The 14,621-nt window shown below is 37.4% G+C and overlaps 1 protein-coding gene across 3 annotated transcripts in view; it reads right to left on the reverse strand.

Annotated features, from left to right (window-relative positions):
• Rspry1 (ring finger and SPRY domain containing 1) overlaps positions 1–14,621 on the reverse strand; it is a 44,762-nt gene that overhangs the window by 13,791 nt on the left and 16,350 nt on the right. For all 3 annotated transcript variants that reach the window (XM_004625956.3, XM_023709386.1, XM_023709387.1), the window contains 8 exons: positions 10,271–10,323; positions 9,508–9,620; positions 8,213–8,339; positions 7,330–7,388; positions 5,434–5,500; positions 4,922–5,053; positions 3,206–3,321; positions 2,234–2,377 (listed from right to left, as the gene is read on the reverse strand). In XM_004625956.3, the coding sequence (XP_004626013.1) occupies positions 2,234–2,377; positions 3,206–3,321; positions 4,922–5,053; positions 5,434–5,500; positions 7,330–7,388; positions 8,213–8,339; positions 9,508–9,620; positions 10,271–10,323 (811 nt within the window). The remainder of the gene's footprint in view (positions 1–2,233; positions 2,378–3,205; positions 3,322–4,921; positions 5,054–5,433; positions 5,501–7,329; positions 7,389–8,212; positions 8,340–9,507; positions 9,621–10,270; positions 10,324–14,621) is intronic.

The following is a 14,621-nucleotide window of genomic DNA, read 5'->3' on the forward strand; positions in this document are numbered from 1 at the left end:
AACTCAGGCCCTTGCGCTTGCCAGGGAAGCGCTTATTCCACTGAGCCATCTCTCCGGCCCCAATCTCCCCATTTTTAAATAAAAGCAAAGAACTATTGTAGAATCAGAAAGGGCTATTGAATTTTAGCTTTACTTTATTTCCTACTCTCAGTATCAGTTTTCTCACCTGTGAAATAGAAACAGTTAAAAATGACCGTGGGACTGAGGTGATAAATAAAATGAAAGTGCTCTGGAAATAAGATTTTTTTAAATCAAGTTCTAAAAAAACACCTTTGGGACTTTATGTAGAACATTAGAAAAGACAGCCAGTTTAATGGATACTATCTTCCTTCCTTGCTTTTTTTTTTTTTTTTTGGCAGAACCAGGGATTGAACTCAGGCCCTTGTGCTTGCCAGGGAAGCACTTATTCTACTGAACCATCTCCTCGGCCCCTCTTTCTTTCTTTTTTAATTTTTTTTGTATTTTAGGACAGGGTGTACAGGGTCTACATGGTTTCACTGTGTAGACTGGACTCATAGTGATCCTTACAGCCTCCCAAGTGCTGGGATTACAATCACCATCTCAGTGCGTCCCGTGGGTGGGGCAGGCACGGCAGGCCGGGGGATCGAACTCCTGGCCCCTGTATCTGCCTAAATAGGTGCTTTAATCCACTGAGCTCTCTGGATGGCCCTGATACTATCTACTTTAAATCAGTACTCAAGTTGGAAACTAGACATTTCATGATAAAAGCAGAAGGGTTTATATTGTCTGAATAGACACTTACTTGAATTGTTCTCTAGACCTAGTTACTTTTGATCACATGATGCCTCAAAAAAGCCCATAAAACACTATGCTTATAGCAGAACAGGTCAGTAAGATTTTGTTGGATCACTTTGAAAACTCAAGGCATACGGAATGACTTGACCTATGGAATGGGGGACTGTTATTTACATTAAGAAAGTAATCCAGGTTTTTTTTCCCCCTATCTCAATGGGTGTATATCATGAATATGAAAAATTTATGGTTAAACTAGGTCAATTCTGGGAAGCTTACAATTTCACTCACTGGTTACTGGAACATACAGTGGCAAAAAGCAGATCACTGCAGGGAAGAGGTGCAATTCTCATACTCAGTAATTCAGGCTTGCTTACTTAGTAGATTCAATTTTCCCTTTATATCACCACTTTTTATAACAAAAGAGAAATATTGAATATTGAAAAGAAATACTAAATATATCTACTTATTATAAAAGTCAAGTCGGAGAAATCAATACATTTAGCATTTTATGAAAGGATTAGAAGGGCCGGCCAAATAGCTCAGTGGATTAAAGGATCTGCAAGCAGGTGCAGGCACCGGGAGTTCGATCCCCAAGCCTGCCGTGCTGGCCCCGCCCCTGGGGTGCACTGAGAAGGCGATTGAGACTGGGCATGGTGGTGCACACTTATAATCCCAGCACTTGGGAGGCTGTGAACAGGAGAATCACTACAAGTCCGATCTAGTAGTGAGACCCTGAGCACCCTACAGACCCTTCCATTAAAAAAAAAAAAAGAAAAAAGGGTTAGAAGAGAATTCCTGCAAGGCTCTTAAAGCTAAAATTCAAGGTAAAAAACCATCATTAGTCAATTTTTATTGAGGCAAAGATATGACTGGGGCTGGAGTAGACTCTGCAAAGACAACAACCCAACCTCTAGGTAGGAAATTAGAGTGAAATTAAAACTCAAAGAAAAAAAAAATGCTCAGGGGTAATTTCATTTGTATTTTCCTACTTCTTTTTTTACATCTTTGTTTTTATTTTTATTTATTTATTTTAATGTATTTAGTACAGGGTCTCACCACACATATCTGAATTGTAGCGATCCTGTTTTCAGCATCCCAAGCACTGGATTACAGGCACGTGCCACCATGCCCAGTCTTGTATTTTCCTATTTCTAATCAGTTTAGCCAGTGACTGTTAGGGATCTAGCACCATGTGATTCTGCCCAAGAAATGACTGCACAAAGCTATTTGAAAAATAAATGTTTCTTGTACAGCAATTAACCACTAAGAAGAATATATGCAGTGTATTATTTGTTGAAACTGTACTTCCAATTTGATTTGAAACTGTCTCATTGCTGTTTATCAATAAAACTTTGAAAAAAAAAAAAAGAAAAATAAATGTGTCTGAGTATTTTCTACCCATCTACCAAAAAAACCCCCAAAACAAAAAAAAGCCATGTGTGCTGCTTCCATTTGTGTAGCTCTTCAAAGTACTCACATGATTGAGAAATTTGCTGTCTCGAGTGGCCCAGCCAATCTGCATGACGCCTGAAGTGACTACTGTCACTTCATAGTACCACACTCCAGAATCCACACAAAAGGTGCAACGAACACTTTCAAAAGAGGAAGCATCACAGCGAGCCTGGCAAATCAGAGAATATGATAACCACCATCAGTGCTTGAAAACCATCAAAGTGACTGACTACTAGGAAAACTGAACATAATTTTCTTTATTAAAGGTTTTGGTGAATTATTGTCTTCTCTGTCCAACCTTAGTCACAAAAAGCATAAAACTGAATAAAGTATATAATTTAATTTCCAGGGAGTTTATAGCCATTGTTCAAAGAGTTCTTTAATTCTGAAATTTCTATTCCTCCTACTATGTCCTGTATATAAGCAGCTCTTAAATCAGCACAACTCAACATGCAGAGAAAAAGGGAAAGTCAAGGGCTGGTGAGATGGCTCAGTGGTCTAAAGCACCTACTTAGAACAAACTAAGCTAAGCAAAGCACAGGGACCGCGGTTCAATCCCCCAGCACCACATACCAGCCAGCCCCGCCCTCTGGTGGGCTGAGCTGGCCACACACACAAAATAAATGAATAAATAAATAATAAAAAAAAAAGAAAGAAAGAAAAGAAAAAGGGAAAGTCCTGTCTTGATATGGCTGGCTAAGCAGGCATTTAAAAATGGAGCTATCTCCTTTTGAAACATTTGGCTGTGTACCTTTAGTTGAATAAAATGACAGAGATTGACAACAGCCATATTTAAACTGTCCAGTAAATATCATATTGCTTATAACAGGTATATAATAGACAATGTCCCAAATACTCTATTCTACCACTTCTATTCTAACCACTCTTCAAGTAGGAAATAAATCACCTGTTCTGCAAGACATTGCTTTTGATCAGAAGTAGTTCTTGAAAATGAAAATGTTTTACCCTCTAAAAGGTCCACGTATGGAAGTTTTACCTCCAAGCCATGAGGTGAGATCTTCAGGTACTCGCTGACATCGTTGCTATTCAGCATAGCCCTGATGCTACTCAAGTCCACTTTCTCGTAGGTCAGCTGTCTACCTTCTTTTAAAACTGCAAAAGAAAACATGGTCCTATTTCTAAGGCAAGTTGTAGAGGAAAAAAGAAAAGCTATTGCTATCTCTGGCTGCCATCCTAATCAAGGAACGAGACTAGGTGGGGAGGCTTAGAACCCTAACTTTGCTGTTCTACTATCACATGAAAGCTGATCAAGCACATGCCAGGAAAGGTAGCAGCCTGAGATTGATCCCTCCATTCCTGGTACCTATTGATTTACATGAAACATTAGCTAGCACTATATAGGTTATACCTGCAGTGTTGGGGTGATGATGGGGGTCACATGTTCAATTGTGCTACTCATGAAGGGGAAGGGAAGATACAGTAGCACAGTTTTTGTTCTAGTAGCCCTTGAAGGGGGAAAAGAGAAAAAACCAGAAACAAGCCTCACAGTGTAGGTACGGTATGGCTGGAGCAAAGTTGAGGGAACTGGCCTAGAGGTGGGAGTCAGCAGGACTTGTCTGTGGGGTGGTCAAGGGACAATTATATTGTAAAGAGAGGGTTAGACAGTGCCATATGATTAAAGGCCTTGACATAGCAGCAAAGGGCATTAGTGAAGGTTTTTGAAAGAATGTTTTGAAAGTAGAATGCTGGAGGGGCCGGGGAGATGGCTCAATGGAATAAGCGCTTCCCTAATAAGTGCAAAGGCCTGAGTGTTCAATCCCCGGTTCCGCCAAAAAAAAAAAAAAAAAAAAAGAAAAGAAAGTAGAATGCTGGAATTAGAAGCATACCTTGTAATTTTTGAGTCTCTAGTTACTTTTCTACTACAGTATATGTACCTAATCTAATAGTATAGGACCCTATAAAGAAGAACTCATGCTCTTTCTTTGCAAAGGAAAGCCAGTAAGCCTACTGAGGAAATGGGTTTGGAAATGAAAAGACTTATTTATCGATCTACTTATTTATTTATTTATTTATTTGGAACAGGGAATCAAACTCAGGACTTCATGCTTGCCAGGCAGGTTCCATGCTACTAAGCTATACTTCCCACTATTTTGTTTTAAAGGAGCACTCTGATGTTTTTTAAGTATCATGTGAAGGGATTCTTCTGTTCACCTTCCATTACATTAGTTGTATAGCAGCAATTTTCTCAATAGAACCATTCACAAAAATCACAACAAACTGAATTATACATAGGAGAACACAAGGCAAAAACTGAGAATATTATGTACTGCATATAGTATTAGAGTATCTTATTAGATTATAACTGTGGGAAATAAATCTGATTTATATAATTAAAAAAACTAAATCTAGAAACTCTTGACAATCAGTATTTCAGTTACCAGATTCCTCATCCTTTAAATGAATAGGCAGTTTATCAGTTTTCCAGTTATATTTATTCATTCATTTTAGTACATATTTGTTATATTGATCACATTCATCATAGGGAATTTATACCTGTAAATAATATATCTTGATTCTTTTTTTTTCCATTGTCCTCCCTTCCTGTCAACCATTCTTCTCCCCATTTACAAATGCTTTGTTTTCATTCTCACCTTCTAGTCTCCTTTTTCCCTTTTTCTTTCCTTCCCTTCCCATTCCCCCTTCTCTTGTTCTCCTAGAAAAGATATTTTAATATAGGACAACTACCACTTACAGAGATTGTCTAAGCTCCACTGGGCACAGAAACCAACTTGACGTTTCAAATAATCAGGCTCATCAGCCCAGGACTCCAATGTGACAAGCCGGTCACTAATACTGGATTCAGAGATAGTCAATTTATTTTCACCTGTTTGGAAGATGAAATCCTTAAATTAACAAGGAAAATGTAGGATGACTTGCTGAACAGGTTAGTAGTAGTAAATGAGGAATAAAAAGAGGGAGTTAGAGAACTTGGAGACCACAATGGACTTCACTGAAGTTTCTAGGAATGACATGACTTTAACTATTCTCTGTAACTGTGGTCGCTAAGTTCAGACTCTTAGGCAAGGAAATGCTTGTCTTTGTCCCTGTTATTCTTCACTGGCTCTGAAATGTCTACCTACACAAAAACAGAAGGTATGCACATTTGATGTAGTTCAAAGTGCAGGCTCACATAGTAAGAAAAATAAAGATTTTTTAACAACCAATAGAGAAGAGATCCTTAGTGCAAGAAGTCACTATACCTACTTGTTTGTGCAAACTTTTCCAGTGCGATAAGTGCAAAGAGCATGACTGTGGGGTGGGACTGTAATTTCTGAAAGACAACAAAAGATTAAGAAAATATCATTCCCGCTCTGGAGGTAGCATAAGTTATCAATTTCACTTTATTATACAAAGTGCACTGAATTTTGTGGGGCGTAGTAAAAAAAATTACACTCTCTCAAGTCTTTAATTGTCTATTTAGTTAACATCAGTAATGAAGAACCAAGATAGTCTGTTTTTCTTAAAGTCACTGAATTAGTTTAATGATATGAAAATTTAACAGTATCTTGTAAAATGTATTGTTATTTTATTTAGTAACATTTACTTTAGGACTCTGTTAAAGTAATATTGATTTTTATGTTCATTTAAACCAACCATACAAACTAGAATTGTAGCAATAGGACTTTTTATTCAAAACCTCAAAAGGAAATAGTCAATACAACAAACCAGAAGTATAATGAAATTAACAACTACTGCCTTGGCCTTTAATATAGTCGTGAAAAGAATTCTACAAATGGTACTGATAATAGGGGAAAGAGCAACATTTGTGTTCACATCACACAAGGTCCGCTTAAAGACCTACCATTTAATACCACATCTGCTCCCAGCCATGCTTTCCCACACTTGTGCCCTAGAACCTCAGAGAGCATCACTCACTTTCCTGTAACCTGTCTACAAGGCAAAGCTCATACACAACCACCATCCTCCCCTGCTGCAAAGTCTCTTCAACATCAACACTGTTTCTTCCATGCCCATTTTCACTCCCTCTTTTCCAGTCCTGAATTCTTCACCTGCCTTCTCAGTCTATGTCCTACTACCTCTGAACACAACCTACCATGATCAGACAATGCTGTTTCTGGACTTCTACCTGTGGTATTCCCACAGTCAAGAAACCCATGGAGGGGGCCGGGAAGATAGCACAGTAGAGTAAGTGCCTGCCTGGCAAGCACAAGCGCCTGAGTTCAATCCCTGGTTTCGCAAAAACAAAAAACAAAAAACAAAAAACAAATCCATGGAGTCCTCCATTAGGCACAATGAGATCCTAACCTGTGGCATGCCTCAGCAGAGGTGTCCCCTTCATCAAGAAGGCTGTCTCTCGTGACTTCTCCAGCCCTCACACCTACACCACCCCCATTTAGCCTCCTCTGAACTCTTAAAGTACTTAGTCTAGAGGAAGATATTGTGCCTTTGATCACATCCTGTCAAAAATAGACTCTAAATACCTTGTCTGAGAGTTTTGTTTCTTCAACTAACCAGTGAACTACTTGAAGGCAAAGGAGGACTGTTTAATTATTTTCTGTATCTGAATGGTGCTCACTCAGAGAAGTATAACTGTAATCACATATTGTGGCAGCATCAGTCTTTCAGATAGTTTAGACCAGTCAAGATCGTAGTCCAGTCCTGCAAGAGATCTGAAAGCACAGCCTCAGCAAAGTGCAAGCTTCACAGATGATATATCATATACTCCAAGGACGACAGTTGTAAGAGCAGTAGCATAGCAGCGAGGGGGCGGGGAGGTAGGAGCAGAGATTTATGTACACTGAGAACCTGACCCAATGTTGGGCTGCCATGTAACTTTGTTTCCACTATGCAGTTCCCTATTACCATTTGGTAGACTCAAAGGACACACAAAAAAAGTCAATCGCAGCAGCTATCCTATGACTAATGTTAAAACAAGACCAACTCAGCTGTTTTTGCTTGTAATAAGTTCCTAGCTTAAAAAAAAAAAAAAAAAATAGGAGGGGATAAACACTCAGGAAACACCTGCAAGTAAAATCTACAACTGATTCCATTCTCTGTGCCAGGGCCTATGCTGGCAATTTGAGAAAAAACGCACAGCTCTGAATGACTAAGAATAACAAGCTGTGATATCTCACTTACCAGACACTGCAGCAAATATTCCAGTATTCCTGGGCTAAGTAAACCTATACTTGCAGGACCTAGAAAAATATAACAAATGCTGAGTGTAATTAAAATTGCCAAACTATTTTAGATGGGCAATAATGACAATCAAACTGTTTGGGTAGCACTCTGTACGCTTACAAAGTACCTCACACATTACTTCACTTAAGCCTGCTCTGAGGCTGGGACCAGGACCATCCCACCTCACAGCTGAGCAGCTGGGCCATACAGAGAAATAATTAACTCCACGGCATGTGGGAAGCACAAGGTAGAGCCTGAACACATGTATTCTGACTTGTGATCTGTTGTTTTCTGTTTTAGTTGTACTGGGGATCAAACTTGGAACCTTGTGCTTGCCAGGCAGAAACTTATGCTCAGTGCCTTATCCCCAGCCCCTAACCTATTGTTTCTTCTACTAAGTATGAAGTAACTAATTTAACACTTCACATATACCTTGCTGTGAACATTCTTAAAATTGCCAGTAATCATAAATAAGTCAAATAGTTGTGTTTCAATCTAGTTTCTTTTCATCTCATGTCTTCAATGTTTAATTCAACTTTATAAAGTGTATGCTCATTATTATATATGTAGATATATACATATTGCTTGTACATTAAATTCAGCTTTTCCCTTATTCTTAGTTTTAAAGCAAAGGAATGTTAAGATTTCTTTCAAATTTTTCTGAAAATTCACAAAACTAAATGAGACTGTATTTAATTCTGTCCTCTAAGTAAATTTCTTCCAGTTAGCTCGTACCCTTCTTTCTTTCTGCTACAGCATGTTTGAGCAAACACGTGCAATGCAAACTATCCCTTAACATAAAAAAACCTGGATCTTCCTCTGTGGTATTTCTGTGTATTACCTGCTAATTTCTCAGCCAGGCAGCCTAAGACAGCAGATGTGTTCCTGTGTTTGGCAGGATGACCTGAGTCCTGGCAAGCTACTTCTCCATTTAAATTCAGTATTTCAGTCAGTTTCTGGAGTGCATCCTAAAAGCAAAAATACAAGTGGAACTGGCACATACACTTCTTGGGATGTTTTTCCAAGAGAATTCTTTAAAACAAAGCTATATGCAAGCGTTACACATACTCAGAGTGACCATATAAAAATTGTACAATGTACCCCCTCAGTGATATAATTATTGTGGGAAATACTTTTAACCAGAAATTTTTTCACATGAACTGTGAGATCACATTTTCATTCAATTATAAAGGTTATACCAGTTATACAATACATGCTTTTTTTTTAGTGCCACTAATGATTGTATCTAGGGCCTCCCGCATGTTAAGCTTCAAGCACTGTACCATCAAGTTAGTCCTTTTTTATTTTTTATTTTTTTGAGATAGAGTCCAGCAAAATTGGCAAAACTGGTCACCTCCATTTCCCAAGTAGCTGAATTACAGTGTACAACATGATGCCTGGCTTGCTGTATACTCTTAAAACATTAAGCAGATTAAACTAAATGTCAATATGCTTGATAACATTAGAGTCTAGTGATACGGAAGTTAAAAGTTACTTTTTTTAAAAGTTACTTTTTAAAAATAAATGTTATTAAGCAGGAATAATCTAATCAAAGTATTCCAGGCAAATTAAAAGGAAAAGCCTAGGGAAAAATCAACTCATTCATGACTAAGCTGAAGACTTCCTTCTTCCCACCATGTTTCTCTAGGGACCCAAATAAAAGACAAACAAATGATGTAAGAATCCAAATTTTAAAAAATATATGGACTAAGGAATGAAAGTTTGATTATTTTTTATTCTAAGTAAGGAATACTCACAAACATACTATACCCTAAAAGACTCAGAAGTGCTTTTTAATACACTGCTTTTTTCTCTTTAATAGAAAATATTTGTTATAAGGAAACTGAACAGAGAAAGATAAGAAAATCAGTTCAGCAGTTGAATAATCTATACTGGTTTCCAAATAAAGATTGTTATTTGGGAATGAATGCTTCTAATTTTAACATTTAAAAAATATTAAACTAAAACCTTATGCTGTAGATACAGTATCTTATAAAAAATTTACACAATGAAATCAATACTGCATAAAACACCTCAAATGTATAAAAAGGAAATGCATTACATCAGATGTTGTTTGTGGTACATCCTGTGCATAAGCACAGATGACAGTTTCATAGAAGATTAGTATTAACTTACTTTAGTGGGCAATGGACATTCATCTAGTAACAATGTTATAACAGCTGGTCCCAATGGGTCTTCCAACGGAATAACTCTAATTAAAGACTGGACAACGTCCAACCATCCTTCATCTAAGAGCAAATCAAGAAGATTATATAATGGAGTCACTATTTTGAAAATGTGAAAATACAGTAAATTTATAGAGCCACACAGGAGGATGTTACATGAACATAGACACATTTTTGCTCTTCATCCTATATTTGAGAAGCTAATATTTGGCACAGCATTGCTAGTTGTCATAGTGGAGTCAAAAATCCTGTTACAAGGACCTTGGGATTAAGGGGCATCTTCATTTGAAGAAAATTTAAGCTATGGTTTGTATCCTCAAGTCATGATTAAAAGTTTTAAATATTTACTATAAACGAATTAACTGAGAAAATGAAGTATACTCAGCAGTTGGCTCTATTTTCAGATGACAGGAAATTGAGAGAGAAGAAATGATCCCTTCTAGGATAGTTATAGTCAAAGATCTGTCAATATTAAAAAAAATTCCCCCTAGAACTTTAAATGATATAAAACCATCACTAAGACATGTAGCTAAACATTCAGGGTACAATATATAACATCCATTACATTTTTATAGGGTAATTTCCATAAACCAAGGGCTTTTTCCTTTGTTATGTATTCTAAGTATTTTTGAAATCTTTTGTCATTAAAAAAGTGGTCACATTTCATTATTATTAATTTATTAGGAACTATTAGAAACGAACTTTAAAAATACCTGTTTCTGCCATTTCATGTAATGTAATCATTGAATAGGGAGGTTCCTGATCACTGAAAAATAAATATTCAAGACATTAAACTTGAAGAAATAATAATGATAATTCCATAATAAAAATTTCAACTGCAAATGTGAAGATAGAAAGGGAATGAATAAATGAACACAGTGAATGGAAGGAAAGAGATGGAAGCATCAATCAGAGCCACAATTTGTAAGGACAAATTTATACCATGTATGCTTATTTCCACAGTCACAGCCCATGATGGTTCACAAACAAAACGGGCAGGTGGGCTCTCACATGGGTCACTATGTGGATTGAGGTAAAAACACAGGACTAAAACTGGAGACAAGAGTTGATTCTGAGCTTTACATCCAACACTGAGATGAGGCAGGAAGGTCAATCTCATCTTTCTCATACATACCTCAACGAAATGACAGGGTGAAAGATGGCAATCCCAACTAATGACTTATAGAAGCTAGGGCCTACACAAACATCTTCATTTTAAGGTTTTCTTCTGGGAAACAGCACTACATGCTTGAACTTCATAAAATAGTATTAGAAGAAAAAGAAACCAAATTTACTCAAGGAACTATTTAATATTCTGGACACTGCTCTAAAATTGCATTATATACCTTAATTACATGGTCTTTCAAGCTGGGATCTCAGAAATCCTCAGGAAGTGCTTCAAAGGAACTTCAATACTGAAATATTGTCTATCAAACAATGATAATTCTAATTGCTTGAGGACTAACCATTTATTTGTTTACATATTTTGGATCTGTTTTCTGTTGTGAAAAAAAAGCTGTAAAGACTAGTCTTAAATCATTTAATCCTCAAAATAACTGTGATATGGGCATTAGTATGTTCATTTCAAGTACTTACTACATGCTGGCTGTCAGACATATCCTTTGTTCTTTCATAATAAGGGGAAATTACTATCTAAAAAAAGAATTTTTAAAAACAATAAAATTGGCTGAGGCAAAAATTTGTGGAGAACAATGTGGCAATAATGAAATTAAGTATGCAATCAATTCTAGAGACACTTTTACATAGATCCATAAACTGATGCATGTTTTTGCATATTTTGCATGTTTATCGGCAGAAACAAAAGTCTGGCAGGAACTTAAATGACCATCACCAGATGAAATTAACAAAATAGAATACTTTCAAACACACAAAAGAATAGTAGTTGTAGATTTACACATAACAATACAGGTCTTGACTATACTGTTATGAGACACCAAAAGCAAAGAGGTTTATAAAACTAAATTAGTTATGTAAATATAAAAATCACATACAAAACACTGTTCTTTGATATATAAAGAAACAAATGATAGGATAATTGGAAGAGTCATCTTATGTTTTTGTTTTTGACACAGGCTCTTGCTATGTTGCTCAGGTTGAGCTTGCTCTCCTGAACTCAAGTCATCCTTTCCGTTCAACCTCTCAAGTAACTAACTTCACAAGAATGGTTATATTTGGAGGAGGATGGTCAGAAGGCGAGTGAGATTAGAGAATAAGAGAAAAATAATACAATACAAAAAAATTTGGCAAACAGGAACAGGAAGAAATAGGAGTACTTTTGTTCTATGCAGAAATACTTAATGTAGAGGGCCAGCCACATACCTCAGCAGACTAAAGTGCCTGCTTAGGCAGAGCGCACTGGCCGGGGTTTGATCCTGAGGTGTGCTGAGACAGTGACTGGGACTGGGTGTGGTGGTGCACCTGTAATCCCAGCGCTTGGGAGGCTGCTAAAAACAGGAGGATCACTACAAGTCCCATCTACATAGTGAGACTCTGTAGACACTGCACTAAATACATGAAAAAAAAAAGAAAAAAGAAAGAAGTACTTAATGTATATACACACCCCTTTACATTCAGAGAACAAGATAATGGGCTGGGGAGGTAGCTCAGTAGAATAAGCGCTTGCCTGGCAATCACAGGGTCCTGAGTTCAATCCCCAGTAACATAAAAACAAAACAAAACAAAAAACCACGGAGAACAAGATAAGGCACCCTATGGATCAGAAGTGGAGGAGGGATTTCTGGTCGGAGGCAGAAACTTATCAGCGGGGGGTGGAAGGGCGGTGGTGGCATTGAACTGTGGTCTGGCACAGAACAGCGGTAACCAGAAGATGTACTATATTCTTTTAAGGCAAAGAACCCAAAGCCCTACCTACAGGATGGTTGAGATGCACTAATGAAGCTGGAGTAGGGTCCCCTCTCAATAAATGGAGCAAAGTGAGCTATAGCTGGTATAAAGGCCAAGTCTCCAATGACAGAAAAAGGCAAAGAAAGCTATACAGCAGGACCAGGGTTTCTTATAGTAGGTCAACACTTCAATTTCAGATTTATAGGAGGAGGAGAGAAACACCAGCCCCCAGGGAGTACACATAACATACAGATATAAACATGGCGAGGAAGAAACTTCTATCATGAGCAATCTACAGGGCTGGGGATGTAAGCTAATGGGAAAATATTGGCCTAGGTACACAGGGTTCAAACTGCAACAACAACAACAACAACAACAACAACAACAAAGAATCTGCGTATTAATTTTCAAAGCACATAAGAATAACAAAACATTAAGACTGAGTCATTACCAAAAATAGGTAAATAATTGAACTTCAAAACAACTTTTTTGAGAATTTTGCTACAGAGCCTAGGTTGGCCTTGAACCCTAGGCTATCCTCCTGCCTCAGCCTCTTGAGTACTGATATTACAGACACGTAATATCATCTTACATGCTCAGTTAGATGATTTTAAAATAAGTGTTATGTACAGGAATAACTATAAGGGGCATATTACATGAAAAACAAAACCAAAAAAGGTTTTATGAATTAAAAAGAAAAATTAGAAATTCTAGAAGTGAAATAGTTACTGAAATAAGTATCTCAAGGGATAGTATAACTCTGGATACACCATAAAGTGAAATTTAATGAATTAGAAAAGTAGTGAGGGATTGACCCAGAGCACCAGAAGCAACATTTGCAGACAAAATGACAGAGAAACTTCTAGAAGTGAGAACATGATTTTAGACTGAAAGTTCACGGGATTAAGATTAGACAATCACAACAGAAAAATATGAACAAAAAAAAATCTTGTTTAGATGAGAGGAAAAGAAAGCTAGGTATAGCGATGTGGTGTAAATTGACAATTTAATACAAAACAAAGTCACGCTAACCTAGAAACTGACACCAGGGCTGGAGAGATGGCTCAGTGGTCTAAAGCACCTACTTGAAACAAGCTTGGCAAAGCACAGGGACCACGGTTCGATCCCCAGCACCACATGCCAGCCAGCCCCGCCCCCTGGTGGGCTGAGCTGGCCACACACACACACACAATAAATAAATGTAATAAATAAAAATAAATAAATATTAAAAAAAAAAAAAAAAAAAAGAAAAAAGAAACCGACACCATCCAATTCTCTATAGCAGTGGTGGTGATGTCACCAGGGCCCTCTCTGTTGGCACACAATCAGCCCCAGCAGTTGAGTATTGGATAACAGCTATTTTTTCTAAACTAAAACTCAATATTCAGGTTTAACTGAGGTTTGGCACTGCACTCAGTGGGTTTTAGGTTGTAGTCTAGGCACTGATCTCTAAAAGGTTTGCCTTCACTGCTGTATCGTGACTCTCTTCATTGTGGCAATGGGTGCGCTGCCCCTACTCATAATCCATGCTGCTCTTCCCTTAGCATTGGCAACAGAGAGAAGATAACATGTTCTTTCATGTTTCATTTTTAACAGTCCTATAACTTTATAGGTTATAAAATTCTAACACCTTTAAAAAAAACCAAGCATACATCTCCAACAGTTGTGTGGTACTGAGAATTGAATTCAGGGTCTCATGCATAGGAAGCATGCTCTCTTATGCTAACTTATATCCCTAGCCATTTTATTATTTTATTCAATCAGGACAAGGTCTTGTTATATTGCTTACACTGGCTTTGAACGTGAGATTACCTTGCCATGGCTTACTGAGTATTTAGGATTACATGTATGTGCCACCAGGCCTGGCCACATCTTGGTTTGTAGCAAATAGGAAAGACAGCATGTGTCTTTCCTATTTGCTACATATAAGCCTTACTTTTCTCTTTAGTCAAAAGAATTATACCTTGTGTCAGTAAAAACAGGCATATGGTAAAAGCTACTTTGTTATTCAAAGGCAAATCAACTATTTCATATAAGTGAATTATTCTTTTATCAACAAGGTCATTTATAATTTGCAAAATTTATTGGAGCTTAGAAATAAGGTCCTTGGGCTGGAGAGATGGCTCAGTGGTCTAAAGCACCTACTTGGAACAAGCTTGGCAAGGCATCAGGGACCGCGGTTCAATCCCCCAGCACCAC

Source organism: Octodon degus, unplaced genomic scaffold, assembly GCF_000260255.1.
Source record: "Octodon degus isolate 3935 unplaced genomic scaffold, OctDeg1.0 scaffold00011, whole genome shotgun sequence".
In the NCBI taxonomy this organism is placed as follows: Eukaryota; Metazoa; Chordata; class Mammalia; order Rodentia; family Octodontidae; genus Octodon; species Octodon degus.